General features: G+C 40.8%; 1 protein-coding gene across 6 annotated transcripts in view; it reads left to right on the top strand.

Annotated features, from left to right (window-relative positions):
* Window positions 1-12,781, top strand: part of KATNAL1 (katanin catalytic subunit A1 like 1) — a 103,071-nt gene that overhangs the window by 55,647 nt on the left and 34,643 nt on the right. For all 6 annotated transcript variants that reach the window (XM_040448126.1, XM_040448127.1, XM_040448129.1 and 3 more), the window contains 5 exons: window positions 838-965; window positions 1,360-1,465; window positions 8,178-8,336; window positions 9,063-9,189; window positions 12,598-12,732. In XM_040448126.1, coding sequence (XP_040304060.1) covers window positions 838-965; window positions 1,360-1,465; window positions 8,178-8,336; window positions 9,063-9,189; window positions 12,598-12,732 — 655 coding nt within the window. The remainder of the gene's footprint in view (window positions 1-837; window positions 966-1,359; window positions 1,466-8,177; window positions 8,337-9,062; window positions 9,190-12,597; window positions 12,733-12,781) is intronic.

Below are 12,781 nucleotides of genomic sequence, written 5' to 3'. Positions count from 1 at the left end.
TTTGAAGGATGTCATAGTTTGTAAAGCTCTTAAGCTGTAAGCTGACTCCATTAGGCATGAGATGGTCTGATGTTGTGCAAAGGGCACGGGTTCGGGGAGCCAGGAAGAGATGCATTAAAATCTCTACTCTGCCATTTAATAATTATGGGTGAGTAAGTTATCTCACCTGAGTCCTAGGTCCTCATTTTAAAAATAAGGATAATAATACCTACCTTGTTGTGAGTATATGTGAGATTTATTGGCAGGTAGTAGGTTCTCAGTGAATTAAGGTTGTTTTGTCCTCTGCATTAATAGTCTGTGTATTCTCTGGTGGTGGTGGAAATTCCCTGCATCCACAAATTCAGAAATATCTAGCAAGGGTCATTTTAGTCTTACTTGCAACTGTCCGTCCACGGATGTAAATTTGAAGGAGTGGATAATAAAGTTGGCCAATTCATCTGTTTCTGAGGAAATGAACAAGGAAGGGTGGCATTTGGGTAATCAGAAAACGCTATCTTAAAATAACAAAAAAATTATTTAAAATGATTACATTATAATATTTTGAAACTCAGTGATGTTAATTAAAATTATCTTGTTTTTTTGTGTTTTTAAAAAATGTTTATTTATTTTGAGACAAAGAGTGCATGTGTCAGGAGGGGGCAGAGAGAAAGAGAGAGGTAATCGCAAGCAGGCTCTGAGTTGTCGGCATGGAGCCCAATGCGGGGCTCGATCCCACAAACCGTGAGATCATGACCTGAGCCAAAATCTAGAGTTGGACGTTCAACCAACTGAGCCACCCAGCCGCCCCTAAAATGATCTTTTGTTATTGAACAGTACTGTTTTTATATCTGTCTCCAGGGAAGGAAGAATATGCAAGACGGTGCGAGCGATGGTGAAATTCCCAAATTTGATGGTGCAGGCTATGATAAGGATCTGGTAGAAACTCTTGAGAGAGACATCGTATCCAGGAATCCTAGCATTCATTGGTTAGTCTTTAAGTTCTTAAATTAAAGTAGCAGAGAAAACACGTTACTGGGTGGCCTGGTGTGAGTCTTTTCTTGTTATCCATTAATCTTCCTGACTGTGACTTCATGCCTAATATATGAGTGTGTAGGATTGACAGGACAATTCTTTCAAAATACAACCAAGACATTTTACATGTTAATTTGATGTTGCCATAACTGATGAAGGTTGTTAATTGAATAACATGTCCTAATTAATAACTGCCATATGTTTTCACTGATCATTTTATGCAGTATTAATTAAATCATGTTCTTAATGTAATAATAACTTCATAAATAAAAAGTTTAAAAGAATTAGTATTGCCCATAAGTCAGAGGTGTCCTTGAATAAACACGAAACTTTGCTGTCGTTGTAAAGGGATGACATAGCAGATTTGGAAGAAGCTAAGAAGTTGCTCAGGGAAGCTGTTGTTCTGCCAATGTGGATGCCTGACTTTTTCAAAGGGATTAGAAGGCCGTGGAAGGTGAGCATGTATTAAAATAAAATAGGTATAAAAGTGTGGCTTACGTGATAATGAAAGACACCATTGTGGTTTCTTTATGTGTTTGTTAGCACAGTGAGTAAAAGCTGGAGGAGGTTTGTGTACCCCCTAAATACCTGGATTTGAATTTGTAGTTGAGGTATGTTGCCTCTGCATGGCAAGAGAGGGACAGAGTGTTGAAATTACCGTCTTCAGTTAAGTCACGCCCCTCAGGTTTGCCAAGCTAGGGATTAGCTTTAAGAATTTTCTAGATGTCTGTTTCTGTAGATAAAAAAATTAAGAAGCAAATTAAAGAGTCTATGTATTTATTTATTTACTTACTTACTTATTTATTTATTTGGTAATCTGTACACCTCACCTGGGGCTCAGACTCAACGGCCTCAAGGTCAGGAGTTGCATGCTCTCCCAACAGAGCCAGCCAGGTGCCCCTAAACAGCAGGGAATCTCATAGAGTAAGTGTTTGATCAAATAAATGCCTTTCTAGAAGTTGACGTATTTCTCACTGTTAATTATTTTGGTCACTTCAGTTAAGCATGGTATAATTCTAAGACATGCCCTCTACTTTATTTATTTATTTTTTTCAACGTTTATTTATTTTTGGGACAGAGAGAGACAGAGCATGAACGGGGGAGGGGCAGAGAGAGAAGGAGACACAGAATCGGAAACAGGCTCCGGGCTCCGAGCCATCAGCCCAGAGCCCGACGCGGGGCTCGAACTCACGGACCGCGAGATCGTGACCTGGCTGAAGTCGGACGCTTAACCGACGGCGCCACCCAGGCGCCCCATGCCCTCTACTTTAGATTAAAAAGTCTGCCCGGGGCTAGTTCCCAAGTCCGTTGCTTTTATTTTGACATCTTAAAAAAGAACCTTCTGACAATGGCTGCCTGGAACTTTGTTTGGTCTTAGTCACAGGCAAATCTGACTGGTAGAGTGAAATAAAACCATGATCTTCCTTTGCCCTTCTGAATCACGTAGGAAGGTCTGTTTCTCTTCTCAATATCTCTTTCTCTTTGGACATGCCTTACAGTAAAGAAGAGGAGAAATTGTGTATTTACACAAATAGCTTGGAATACCCATAGCATTTTGATTGTCTTCTACAATTTAAAAACTTTTGTGGACTGTTACAAATCTACCAAATTTTGGTAACATATTACTGTATATTCCCTTTTTATTGTAACTGTTAAAACGATATTTAAAAGAGAGAAAAGTAGGTATTTAAAAGTAGGTATTTAAAGGAGGTTTAAGGGGTGCCTGGGTGGCTCAGTCGGTTAAGTGGCCGACTTCGGCTCAGGTCATGATCTCGCGGTCCGTGAGTTCGAGCCCTGCGTCGGGCTCTGTGCTGACCGCTCGGAGCCTGGAGCCTGTTTCAGATTCTGTGTCTCCCTCTCTCTCTGCCCCTCCCCTGCTCATGCTCTGTCTCTCTCTGTCTCAAAAATAAATAAAAAAACGTTAAAAAAAAAAAAAAGAGCTTTAAGACAGCAGGAATAGTAGGCATAAACCCACCTATCACGATGAGCCCTGTAAATCTTTTTTTTATAAAGTTTACTTATTTATTTTGAGAGAAAGAGAGCAAGCAGGGGGGGAGGGGCAGAGAGGGAGGGAGAGAGAATCCCAAGTGGACTCAGTGCTGTGTCAGCGTGGAGCCCGACGAAGGGCTTGAACTCAAAAACTGTGGAATCATGACCCGAGCCGAAATCAAGAGTTGGAGGCTTAACCGACTGAGTCACCCGGGCGCCCCAAGCTCTGTAAGTCTTTAGCAGGAGGGTGATTTGCAAACGTAGAAAGATCACCTTGACCAGAAGTATGGAGGATGGACTGGAGATGGGCATTGATGGATATAGATGAGGAATCTGATTAAGAGGATGTTGCACCCGTCGAGCTGAACAGTGAGGACCCGAACAAAGGCATTTGTTATTTGGCCAGTGAACGATGGGTGGATTTATGAGATATATAAAAGATATGACTAATAGTTTATAGGGATGAGGAAGAGGGACAAGTTGTATGACCCCCAAATTCCAGGCTTAATTGAAGGAGTGTGCAGTTAATTGGGACACCGGCTACTTTGGGCCAAACCTCATAGGTTGAAGGCACTTGTCCGTGGGACTGTCCTCACTTCAGATGCCAGCTGCCTACTTGGGCGTCCCCAGGTCTCCTTCACTTCTGGCCAGCTGGCTATAAATTTGGGGGTTCTTACTATCCCCTTAGATTTGGCAATTCTCTAGAATGACTCACAGACCTTAGGAAAGCATTGTACTTACAATCACAATTTTTATCATAGCAAATGGAAGCAAATCGGGACTAGCCAAGGGAAGAAGCGCATAGGGGCAAGATCAGGAGGATGCCGGAAGCGAAGCTGCTGTTGTTTTTTTGTCCATAGAGTCAGGTTGCTTTGCCCTCCTAGCACATGGGTGTGTGACAACACATAGAGTCCTGCCAGCTAGGAAGCTCACTCAAGCTTCACTGTGGAGGGTTTTTATTGGGGTTTCATTACATAGCTGGGATTGATTGAATCACTGCCCACGTGTCTCAGTCTCCAGTCTCCTTTCTCTAGAGGTCTAGTTGACATCACTCAACCCAAAGTTGGCTCAAAGTCCTAACGCTCTGATCCTATGGTTGGTTTTTCTGGCAAGGCCAGCTGCCATCTGAATTATCTCATTAGCGTAAACTATATAGGGGCCTACCATGAGTCACCACGTTAACATAAAATTTCAGGATTCAAATGAAACAACAAAGACACTCCTGTCACTTTGGAAATTCCGAGGATTTGTGGTCTCCACCTCCCGGGAACTGGGGGGAAAAACAGCCCAATCCTTTATTATACAGCATGCACACTATAAACTAACACTGGAAATTGAGAAGAGGCGCAGGTTTAAATAGAAACAAAATATGTTTAGGTAAATACTCAGCAAGTAATTGGAAACAGAGGTGTGGAGCTTAGGACAGAGTTTAGATTTAAATTAAAATAGTGGGAATATACATGTGGATGAGATGATTCAAGGAGGTCTTTAATTTTTTTTTTCAACGTTTTTTATTTATTTTTGGGACAGAGAGAGACAGAGCATGAACGGGGGAGGGGCAGAGAGAGAGGGAGACACAGAATCGGAAACAGGCTCCAGGCTCCGAGCCATCAGCCCAGAGCCCGACGCGGGGCTCGAACTCACGGACCGCGAGATCGTGACCTGGCTGAAGTCGGACGCCCAACCGACTGCGCCACCCAGGCGCCCCAAAGGAGGTCTATAAAGGGAAAAGAGCAAAAGGCTTGGAATCGCTTTGAGAATGTGAAGGGCAGAGGAAGAGGAGACCCGAAAGGCACTGAAGAGAGTCCCAAATAGGAGGAGTCTCAGGGAAGGAAGAGGGTCATAGAATTAACCCAGGGAGAAAGCGTTTCAGGAAGAAGGGAATGAACGTTAGGTATCAGCACCCTCAATGGAGGGAGAAACGACAGAAGTCGAAAAATGACCCTGGCATTAGTAAATTGGGCAGTTTTAGTGAATTAGTGGCGGCAGAAGGCGGATTGTAGCTCATAAAGAAAAAATAGTAAACACATACCATTTCTTTAAGAAGGTTGGCTGAGAAGGGAAGGCGAGGCGAATAGTAGCTAGAGGATATGTAGGGTCGAGTGAAGGATTTTTTGTTAACAGGACAGATTTAAGTCTGTTTATATACTGAGGGAAGGAGCCGATAGAGAAGGAGATACAGGAAACCGAGGAGATAATTGAAAGAGGAGCTGACGTTTATAAATACTGTACTGTGTGAATCTATCTATGTACAGATGCTAATTTTGGAAATTAGCTCCTGTTGGAGGTGGCCCCATTGAAGGACATTACAGGAACTGAGAAGGGCATTCCAAGGGGACATTAGAAAAAGAAATAATGAATTTGGCTATAGCTGTGCTATATTAGTTGTTTTTACAGTTTCCAAAATACCAAGCTCATACACCGTTAAAGGCTCCTTGCAAAGCAAAATACTTTTTATAAAAGTAGTCGGGGCGACTGGGTGGCGCAGTCGGTTAAGCGTCCGACTTCAGCCAGGTCACGATCTCGCGGTCCGGGAGTTCGAGCCCCGCGTCAGGCTCTGGGCTGATGGCTCGGAGCCTGGAGCCTGTTTCCGATTCTGTGTCTCCCTCTCTCTCTGCCCCTCCCCCGTTCATGCTCTGTCTCTCTCTGTCCCAAAAATAAATAAACGTTGAAAGAAAAATTTTCAGCCTGAGACAGCAAAATGCTATCCTCAGTCACAGGCCCAAGGGACTGTTTCTGTTACTTATTAAAAAAATAATAATAATAATAAATAAATAAAAGTAGTGTTTTAAATCCTAGTGACCTCTGCTCTTTCTGGGTGTCTGAATTCTATAGCTGTGTTAACCTGAAAAATAAAACTCAGTTACTTTATCAGCAAAAACTGGGTTTATTTAGGAATAGCAGAGAATTGCAATTTAGGACAAGCAAGCTATGGCAGAACCATAGGCAAGACTGGAGAACAAAGGAGAGGAACCCTCTTTTATAGAGGAAAGGGGAAATTGGGAGGCCTGTTGCAAAGAAAAAGTGTATTGGAGGGGCTCCTGGGTGGCTCAGTCAGCTAAGCATCTGACTGTCGGACTCTTGATTTAGAGTACTGAGTTGGCCTCTGCACTGACAGCAGGAAGCCTGCTTGGGATTCTCCCTCGCTCTCACTCTCTGTCTCTCTCCCTGCACCCCCTCCACACTGCTGCTTCTCTCTCTGTCGAAATAAATAAACATTAAAAAAAAAAAAAAAAAAAGGAAAAGTCTATTGGAGCAAAGTGTAAGGTTAAAGTATAGTGGTTTTTCATTGGCTGGGTTATGACACTCTTTCATTGGCTGGACTGTTGCCAGGGGAGTAGAAAAACCTTTCTTCCTCCTGCTGGGTGGTAAAGTAGCTAAGGTAGCATAGACTTGCAAGACCGATCTCTTCCTGTTGGGTCTGCAATCGGCTAGGGGTTGTAGGGTGTGAGAGCTCCCCCTTCTGGCCTCCAGGCTCTATTTTAAAAGAGTTTTCCTTTTCTTAATTTTTACACTAGAAAAGAAAGGGTTTGGACAGTTTCTAAATTTCTGAAACTTTTATGTGCACATAGTTTTCAAAATGTAAATCCCCAGAAGCTTATTAATTTTTTTTCTTTTTTAATTTTTTTCCAACGTTTTTTATTTATTTTTGGGACAGAGAGAGACAGAGCATGAACGGGGGAGGGGCAGAGAGAGAGGGAGACACAGAATCGGAAACAGGCTCCAGGCTCCGAGCCATCAGCCCAGAGCCTGACGCGGGGCTCGAACTCACGGACCGCGAGATCGTGACCTGGCTGAAGTCGGACGCTTAACCGACTGTGCCACCCAGGCGCCCCTCCCCAGAAGCTTATTAAGCCAAATAAATGGGAAGGAATTATTAAGATCATCCACTATTATACAAAAGAAATGTAGCGTCACCTATATATCTGCACTCCCATTAAAAGTGTCAGAAGAAAATAGGAAGTATCTGAAAATCCAGTAGTCTTCAACACTAAAGGATTGGTGTTCTTGAATAATTTTTACTCCTTATTGATTTATTTTTACAGAATAGTTTTGTTTTCAAAGGTATTAAGTAACTAAAATGTAGTTTTGAGTCTGTTATATTTAGTGGCTCTTTCATCGGTAACACTATCCTATGTAAACTATTGTCTGGCACATTAAGCTGACAAAATGCTAGCTAAATTGGTTATGCTTGAATTGCCCCTAGATTTCAGTTACCTTACTAACTGATAAGTGGATCTAGTTTTGATTAAAAACTGTGTATTATGTATTGTGGAAGATTGGTTTTGTCCCTTAGGAGGGCAAGGAATATGTAATTCTACTAGATGTGGTAGAAAAGGTTTTATTTTATGTTTATTTATTATTTTTTTTAATTATTTTTTTAAAATGTTTATTTATTTTTGAGACAGAGACAGAGCATGAGTGGGGGAGGGTCAGAGAGAGAGGGAGACACAGAATCTGAAACAAGCTCCAGGCTCTGAGCTGTCAGCACAGAGCCTGACTCAGGGCTTGAACCCATGAACCGTGAGATCATGACCTGAGCCGAAGTCAGAAGCTCAACTGACTGAGCCACCCAGGCGCCCCTTATTTTATGTTTAAATAGAGCAGTCATTCTTAAGCAGTGCTCAAGACTATACATATGTATCTTCTTCCAGGTTTAAGAAAATTGGGTCGGTTCTTTTTTTTTTTTTTTTTTTAATTTATTTGTTTATTTTGAGAGCGAGAGTATGAGTGGGGGAGGACCAGAGAGAGACTAAGAGAGACAGAAACCCAAGCAGACTCCACACTGACAGCACAGAGCCCAGAGTGTGGCTCAAACTCATGAACCGTGAGATCATGACCTGAGCCGAAACCAAGAGTTGGACGCTTAACCAACTGAGCCACCCAGGTGCCCCTGGGTAGGTTCTTTCGAAATGTATCAGAAGATTTTTTTCTTGTCTGGGCCTTTTGTTGTAACACCCATTTCTGACTACCTCTGATTTGAGACATTTTATGAAATCAGTCTTCATTTTTTTTTACTCTGTAAAATGATACTCATATCAAATGCACCATGATTTCACTGTGATAATTGGGTTTACCTTTTGATGGGAATTTTTATGTATGTCAATAGCTGATGATACTTTATAAGAATGTATTTTAATCTGATAAAACATTTAATACGTCTTTTGAAATTTCAGGGCGTATTGATGGTTGGACCCCCCGGCACTGGGAAGACTATGCTAGCTAAAGCTGTTGCCACCGAATGTGGCACAACATTCTTCAATGTTTCCTCTTCTACATTGACATCTAAATATAGAGGTGAATCTGAGAAGTTAGTCCGTCTCTTGTTTGAAATGGTGAGTGATGATTTATATATTCAGATTTCAAAGTACTGTTTGTGTAGGCAAATGATATCCCTATAAATCTAGATCCATTCACCTGGGGATCTGTTTTTAAAAGGGCAAATGGACTTATAGTTGAACAGTTCTTGACCCATGAGGAAGATATGGGGTAGTGGGTTTTGTGGAGTAGTTCATGTGTGTTTTCCTCTCTGACATAAGAGAAGGCCCTTCAGCATCCTTTCCAGTGAGGGTTGAAGACACTTTGGAATTGTGTATGTTTGATATTTCTGTATTTCTAATGAGCTGGTTGAACAGAGTATTTTGTAATGTATATTTTAAAAATCAAATTGATCTATCATTGACGTTTGTTCCTTTTTCATAAGGGATTTGTGGTAGTTATTTAAGAAAGTATGTATGTTTGAGGATGGTGATTGGTAATTTGTCTTTAAAAAGATTTGTATTTTGGAAATTTTCAAATACAGAAAGTATAAATAATAGTATTATGAATCCCCATGTATGTCAGCTACCTTCACCAACCAAAAAGCTTTTATTTTTAGAAATTTCCTTTATGTGATATAAATGATTTGATCCCTGTTGGTAACCACATGGTGACATTAAAGCAGTGCAAAATTTCTGCTCTTTTTGTTTTTACCATTTCCTTAGGAGGAGGAAATGGCATAAAAAAAATCAGATTATTTTATGAGCTCATTAAATGGTTTCTTTAAAATATTTTTCACAAAGGCTAGATTTTATGCACCCACCACAATCTTCATTGATGAGATAGATTCCATCTGCAGTCGAAGAGGAACCTCTGATGAACACGAGGCAAGTCGCAGAGTCAAGTCTGAACTACTCATTCAGATGGATGGTAATTGATATTTAATTACTGTCACCCAACCATTATATTTCCTTTCTGAATTTTGTGGAGATTCATATTGTGGAAATTGTCAGGGAAGGGACTAGAAGGCAGCCCGAATTTATTTGTGATCATTTGTTCATCCCCCCCATTTGTTCGTGCACTCAGGAAAAGCACTTCTTGCATACCTGTCAGGAATCACGTACCATTTCAGGTTCTGAAGTTACAAAGAAAAGGAACGTCATGGTCTGCAAGGACTTAACTATTAAGAGCAGAGGTTCCGGAGATGTGGTCCGGGGCCCCAGGACCCCTTTAAGACCCTTTGAAAAGGTCTGCAAAGGCTAAACTATTTTCATGATAATATCAAGACGTTATTTGCTCTTTCTGATTCTCATTCTCTCCCCGAGAATACAGTGTAGTTTTTCAGAGACTACAAGACATTTCAGATGTCATAATAGGTGGAAAGCAGAAGCAGATATGAGAGTCCAGCTGTTCTCTGTTGAGTCAGACATTAAAGAGATTTACAAAAATGTAAGAAAATACCACTCTTCTTACTGGTTTCTTTTTGGTTTTGAAAATCATAGTTATTTTTCATAAAATGGTATTTACATTAACAAATAATAGATTCATTATTATATTAAAATGAATTAATATTTTTAAAAATTCTCCATTTTAATTTCTCATGCTAAATATTGATAGTTAATATTCCACACAGACAAAAGCTCTTTGGAGCTCAATAATTTTTAAGAGTGTAAAAGGAGCCTGAGGGGCGCCTGGGTGGCGCAGTTGGTTAAATGTCTGACTCTCGATTTCAGCTCAGGTCGTGATCTCATGGTTCATGGGTTCGAGCCCTGCGTCGGGCAGGCTCTGTGCTGACAGCTCGGAGCCTGCTTGGGATTCTCTCTCTCTCCCTCTCTCTCTCTCTCTCTCTCTCTCTGTCTCAAAATAAATAAATAAACTTAAAAAAAATAAAAGGAGCATGAAACCAGATAGTAGAACCACTGGTCTAGTTGGGAAGCAGGCAACTTAACAATACATTATAAGTTGTGTGGTAGAACTGACCTCTGGGTGTAGTGAAAACACAGTAGGAAAGGTGCCACCCAGACTAAGGGAATCATGGAAGGGAATAGCTGAGTTGGGCTTTGAAGCTTTGGCAGAAGTTTTTCAGACAAAGGAATGTCATTGAAGGAAGAGAGTGATGGGCCAGAGCCTTCTTTTAGAGGTTTATTATTCTGGTAGTTGTGTGGTATATGTAAAATGTGTTAATATCCAGAATGTGCTGTTTCAAAACAAATAAGGTTATACACCAGCTATAGATACTTACTGAATACTTGTAGTGTGTGTTCTATATGGTGCCAGGCACTGTAAGATACATAAAACAATGTAGTACAAGTCCTCCCCTCAAAACGTTTATTATTTTAATTTCTGCTGAAGTATGAAAGAAAAGAGTGAGTATGTTATATTTTTGGGGAGGGATCTAGAGGAAACCTATTAGATGTTTTAAAAATATCACTGAATATAAATTTAGCTGAATTTCGTCGAGGGGTATTTGTGACTACACTTCTGTTGCTTATTAGTTGGATAGCTTGATTACTTTTTCTTTCTTTTTTTTTTTTCTTTGAGAGAGAGAGAGAGAGAGAAAGAGAGAGTGAGAGAAAGAGAGAGAAAGAGAGAAAGGGCACAAATGAGTGAAGGGCAGAGAGAAAATCCCAGGAGGGGCAGATAGAAAGATAGAGGGAGAAGAAGAGAGAGAGAAGCGGGGCTACCCAAGCAGGTCTTGAGCTCACCCAGTGTGGGGCTCGAACTCACAAACTATGAGATCATAACCTGAGTCAAAGTCAGATACTTAACAACTAAGCCACACAGGCAGCCTGGAGAGCTTGATTCTTTGTGGCAATGGTTGAATCAGGAGTTTAGTAATAATTTATTAAGAAAATACCGTATTGAACTGGGTTGCTTTAAATTCACTACTTTGTGGGGCGCCTGGGTGGCTCATTCGGTTAAACGTCTGACTTCGGCTCAGGTCACGATCTCATGGTTCGTGGGTTGGAGCCCTGCATTGGACTTTGTGCTGACAGCTCGGAGCCGGGAGCCTGCTTCAGATTCTGTGTCTCCCTCTCCCTCTGCCCCTCCCCACTCACGTGTCTCTCTCTCTCTCTCTCTCAAAAAGAAATAAACATTAAAAAAAATTAAAAAAAAATAAATTCTCTACTTTGTTATGCCAGGCTACAACTAGAAACTCTTATCAATAAACTTTGTGGAGTTTTTGATGTGTTTTTTTTTTTCACTGAACATTTTCCAGAGTTGCCATTGTGTAATCTGAAGCTTCTTATTCTAAAATTTTAATTCTGAAAAAGTAGACTCAATGTGCATATATTTTGTTTGGTATGAAAAGAAATGCTATTTTCAGTAGTGACTGATTATTAGGTTTATTCTCAAATTTTTTGTTGATTTTTAAATTTTTTTTTCCAACGTTTTTTATTTTATTTTTGGGACAGAGAGAGACAGAGCATGAACGGGGGAGGGGCAGAGAGAGAGGGAGACACAGAATCGGAAGCAAACTCCAGGCTCCGAGCCATCAGCCCAGAGCCTGACGCGGGGCTCGAACTCACGGACCGCGAGATCGTGACCTGGCTGAAGTCGGACGCTTAACCGACTGCGCCACCCAGGCGCCCCTCAAATTTTTTGTTGATTTTTAACAAGTCACTTAGAAGTTTGAAGGATAAAATTGTTGCAGTATATAACCTGCAACAAATGTTATGATTGCATGCTAGTACATTAGTAGATGTGAACCTTTTTATTCTTGAGAAAATAAATTAGACTGACAACTAAAATAAAAATTTTTTTGAGGAACTTCATGATTTAAAAAAATAAGGAAGAAAACAGCATAATCTCCCATGCCTTTTCTTTTCAGAGCAAATTAAATCTATATTCATTTTCTTTTTTTTTTTTTTTAATTTTTTTTTCAACGTTTTTATTTATTTATGGGACAGACAGAGACAGAGCATGAACGGGGAAGGGGCAGAGAGAGAGGGAGACACAGAATCGGAAACAGGCTCCAGGCTCTGAGCCATCAGCCCAGAGACCGATGCGGGGCTCGAACTCCCGGACCGTGAGATCGTGACCTGAGCCAAAGTCGGACGCTCAACCGACTGCGCCACCCAGGCGCCCCTATATTCATTTTCTTACAGAAAAAAAATATTTTTCTTATTGGATTAGATGATGTAAATCGTTACCTCCTTGTTTTGTAGTTATCTGTTGATGTGTCTGGTTCTGCCACCATACAGAGGTCAGAAGGACTGCATTATTTTCGTCATTGAGCCTATGACGAAGCCTGTGGCTGATGCTTAGAGATGTGAGTTGAATGAAAGAATAAGGAACAGTAAGAAAAACTCCTTCTTTTGCCCTTACCATTTATAGGAGTTGGAGGAGCTTTAGAGAATGATGATCCTTCCAAAATGGTTATGGTATTGGCTGCTACTAATTTCCCATGGGACATTGATGAAGCTTTGAGAAGGAGATTAGAAAAAAGGATATATATACCTCTCCCAACAGGTATGATGCCTTCCTTTTACTATATATATATATATTTTTTTTTAAAGTT

This window comes from Herpailurus yagouaroundi, unplaced genomic scaffold (genome assembly GCF_014898765.1).
Source record: "Herpailurus yagouaroundi ecotype Mexico unplaced genomic scaffold, PumYag 197, whole genome shotgun sequence".
NCBI lineage: Eukaryota > Metazoa > Chordata > Mammalia > Carnivora > Felidae > Herpailurus > Herpailurus yagouaroundi.
This window is presented reverse-complemented; position numbering and strand designations above follow the sequence as displayed.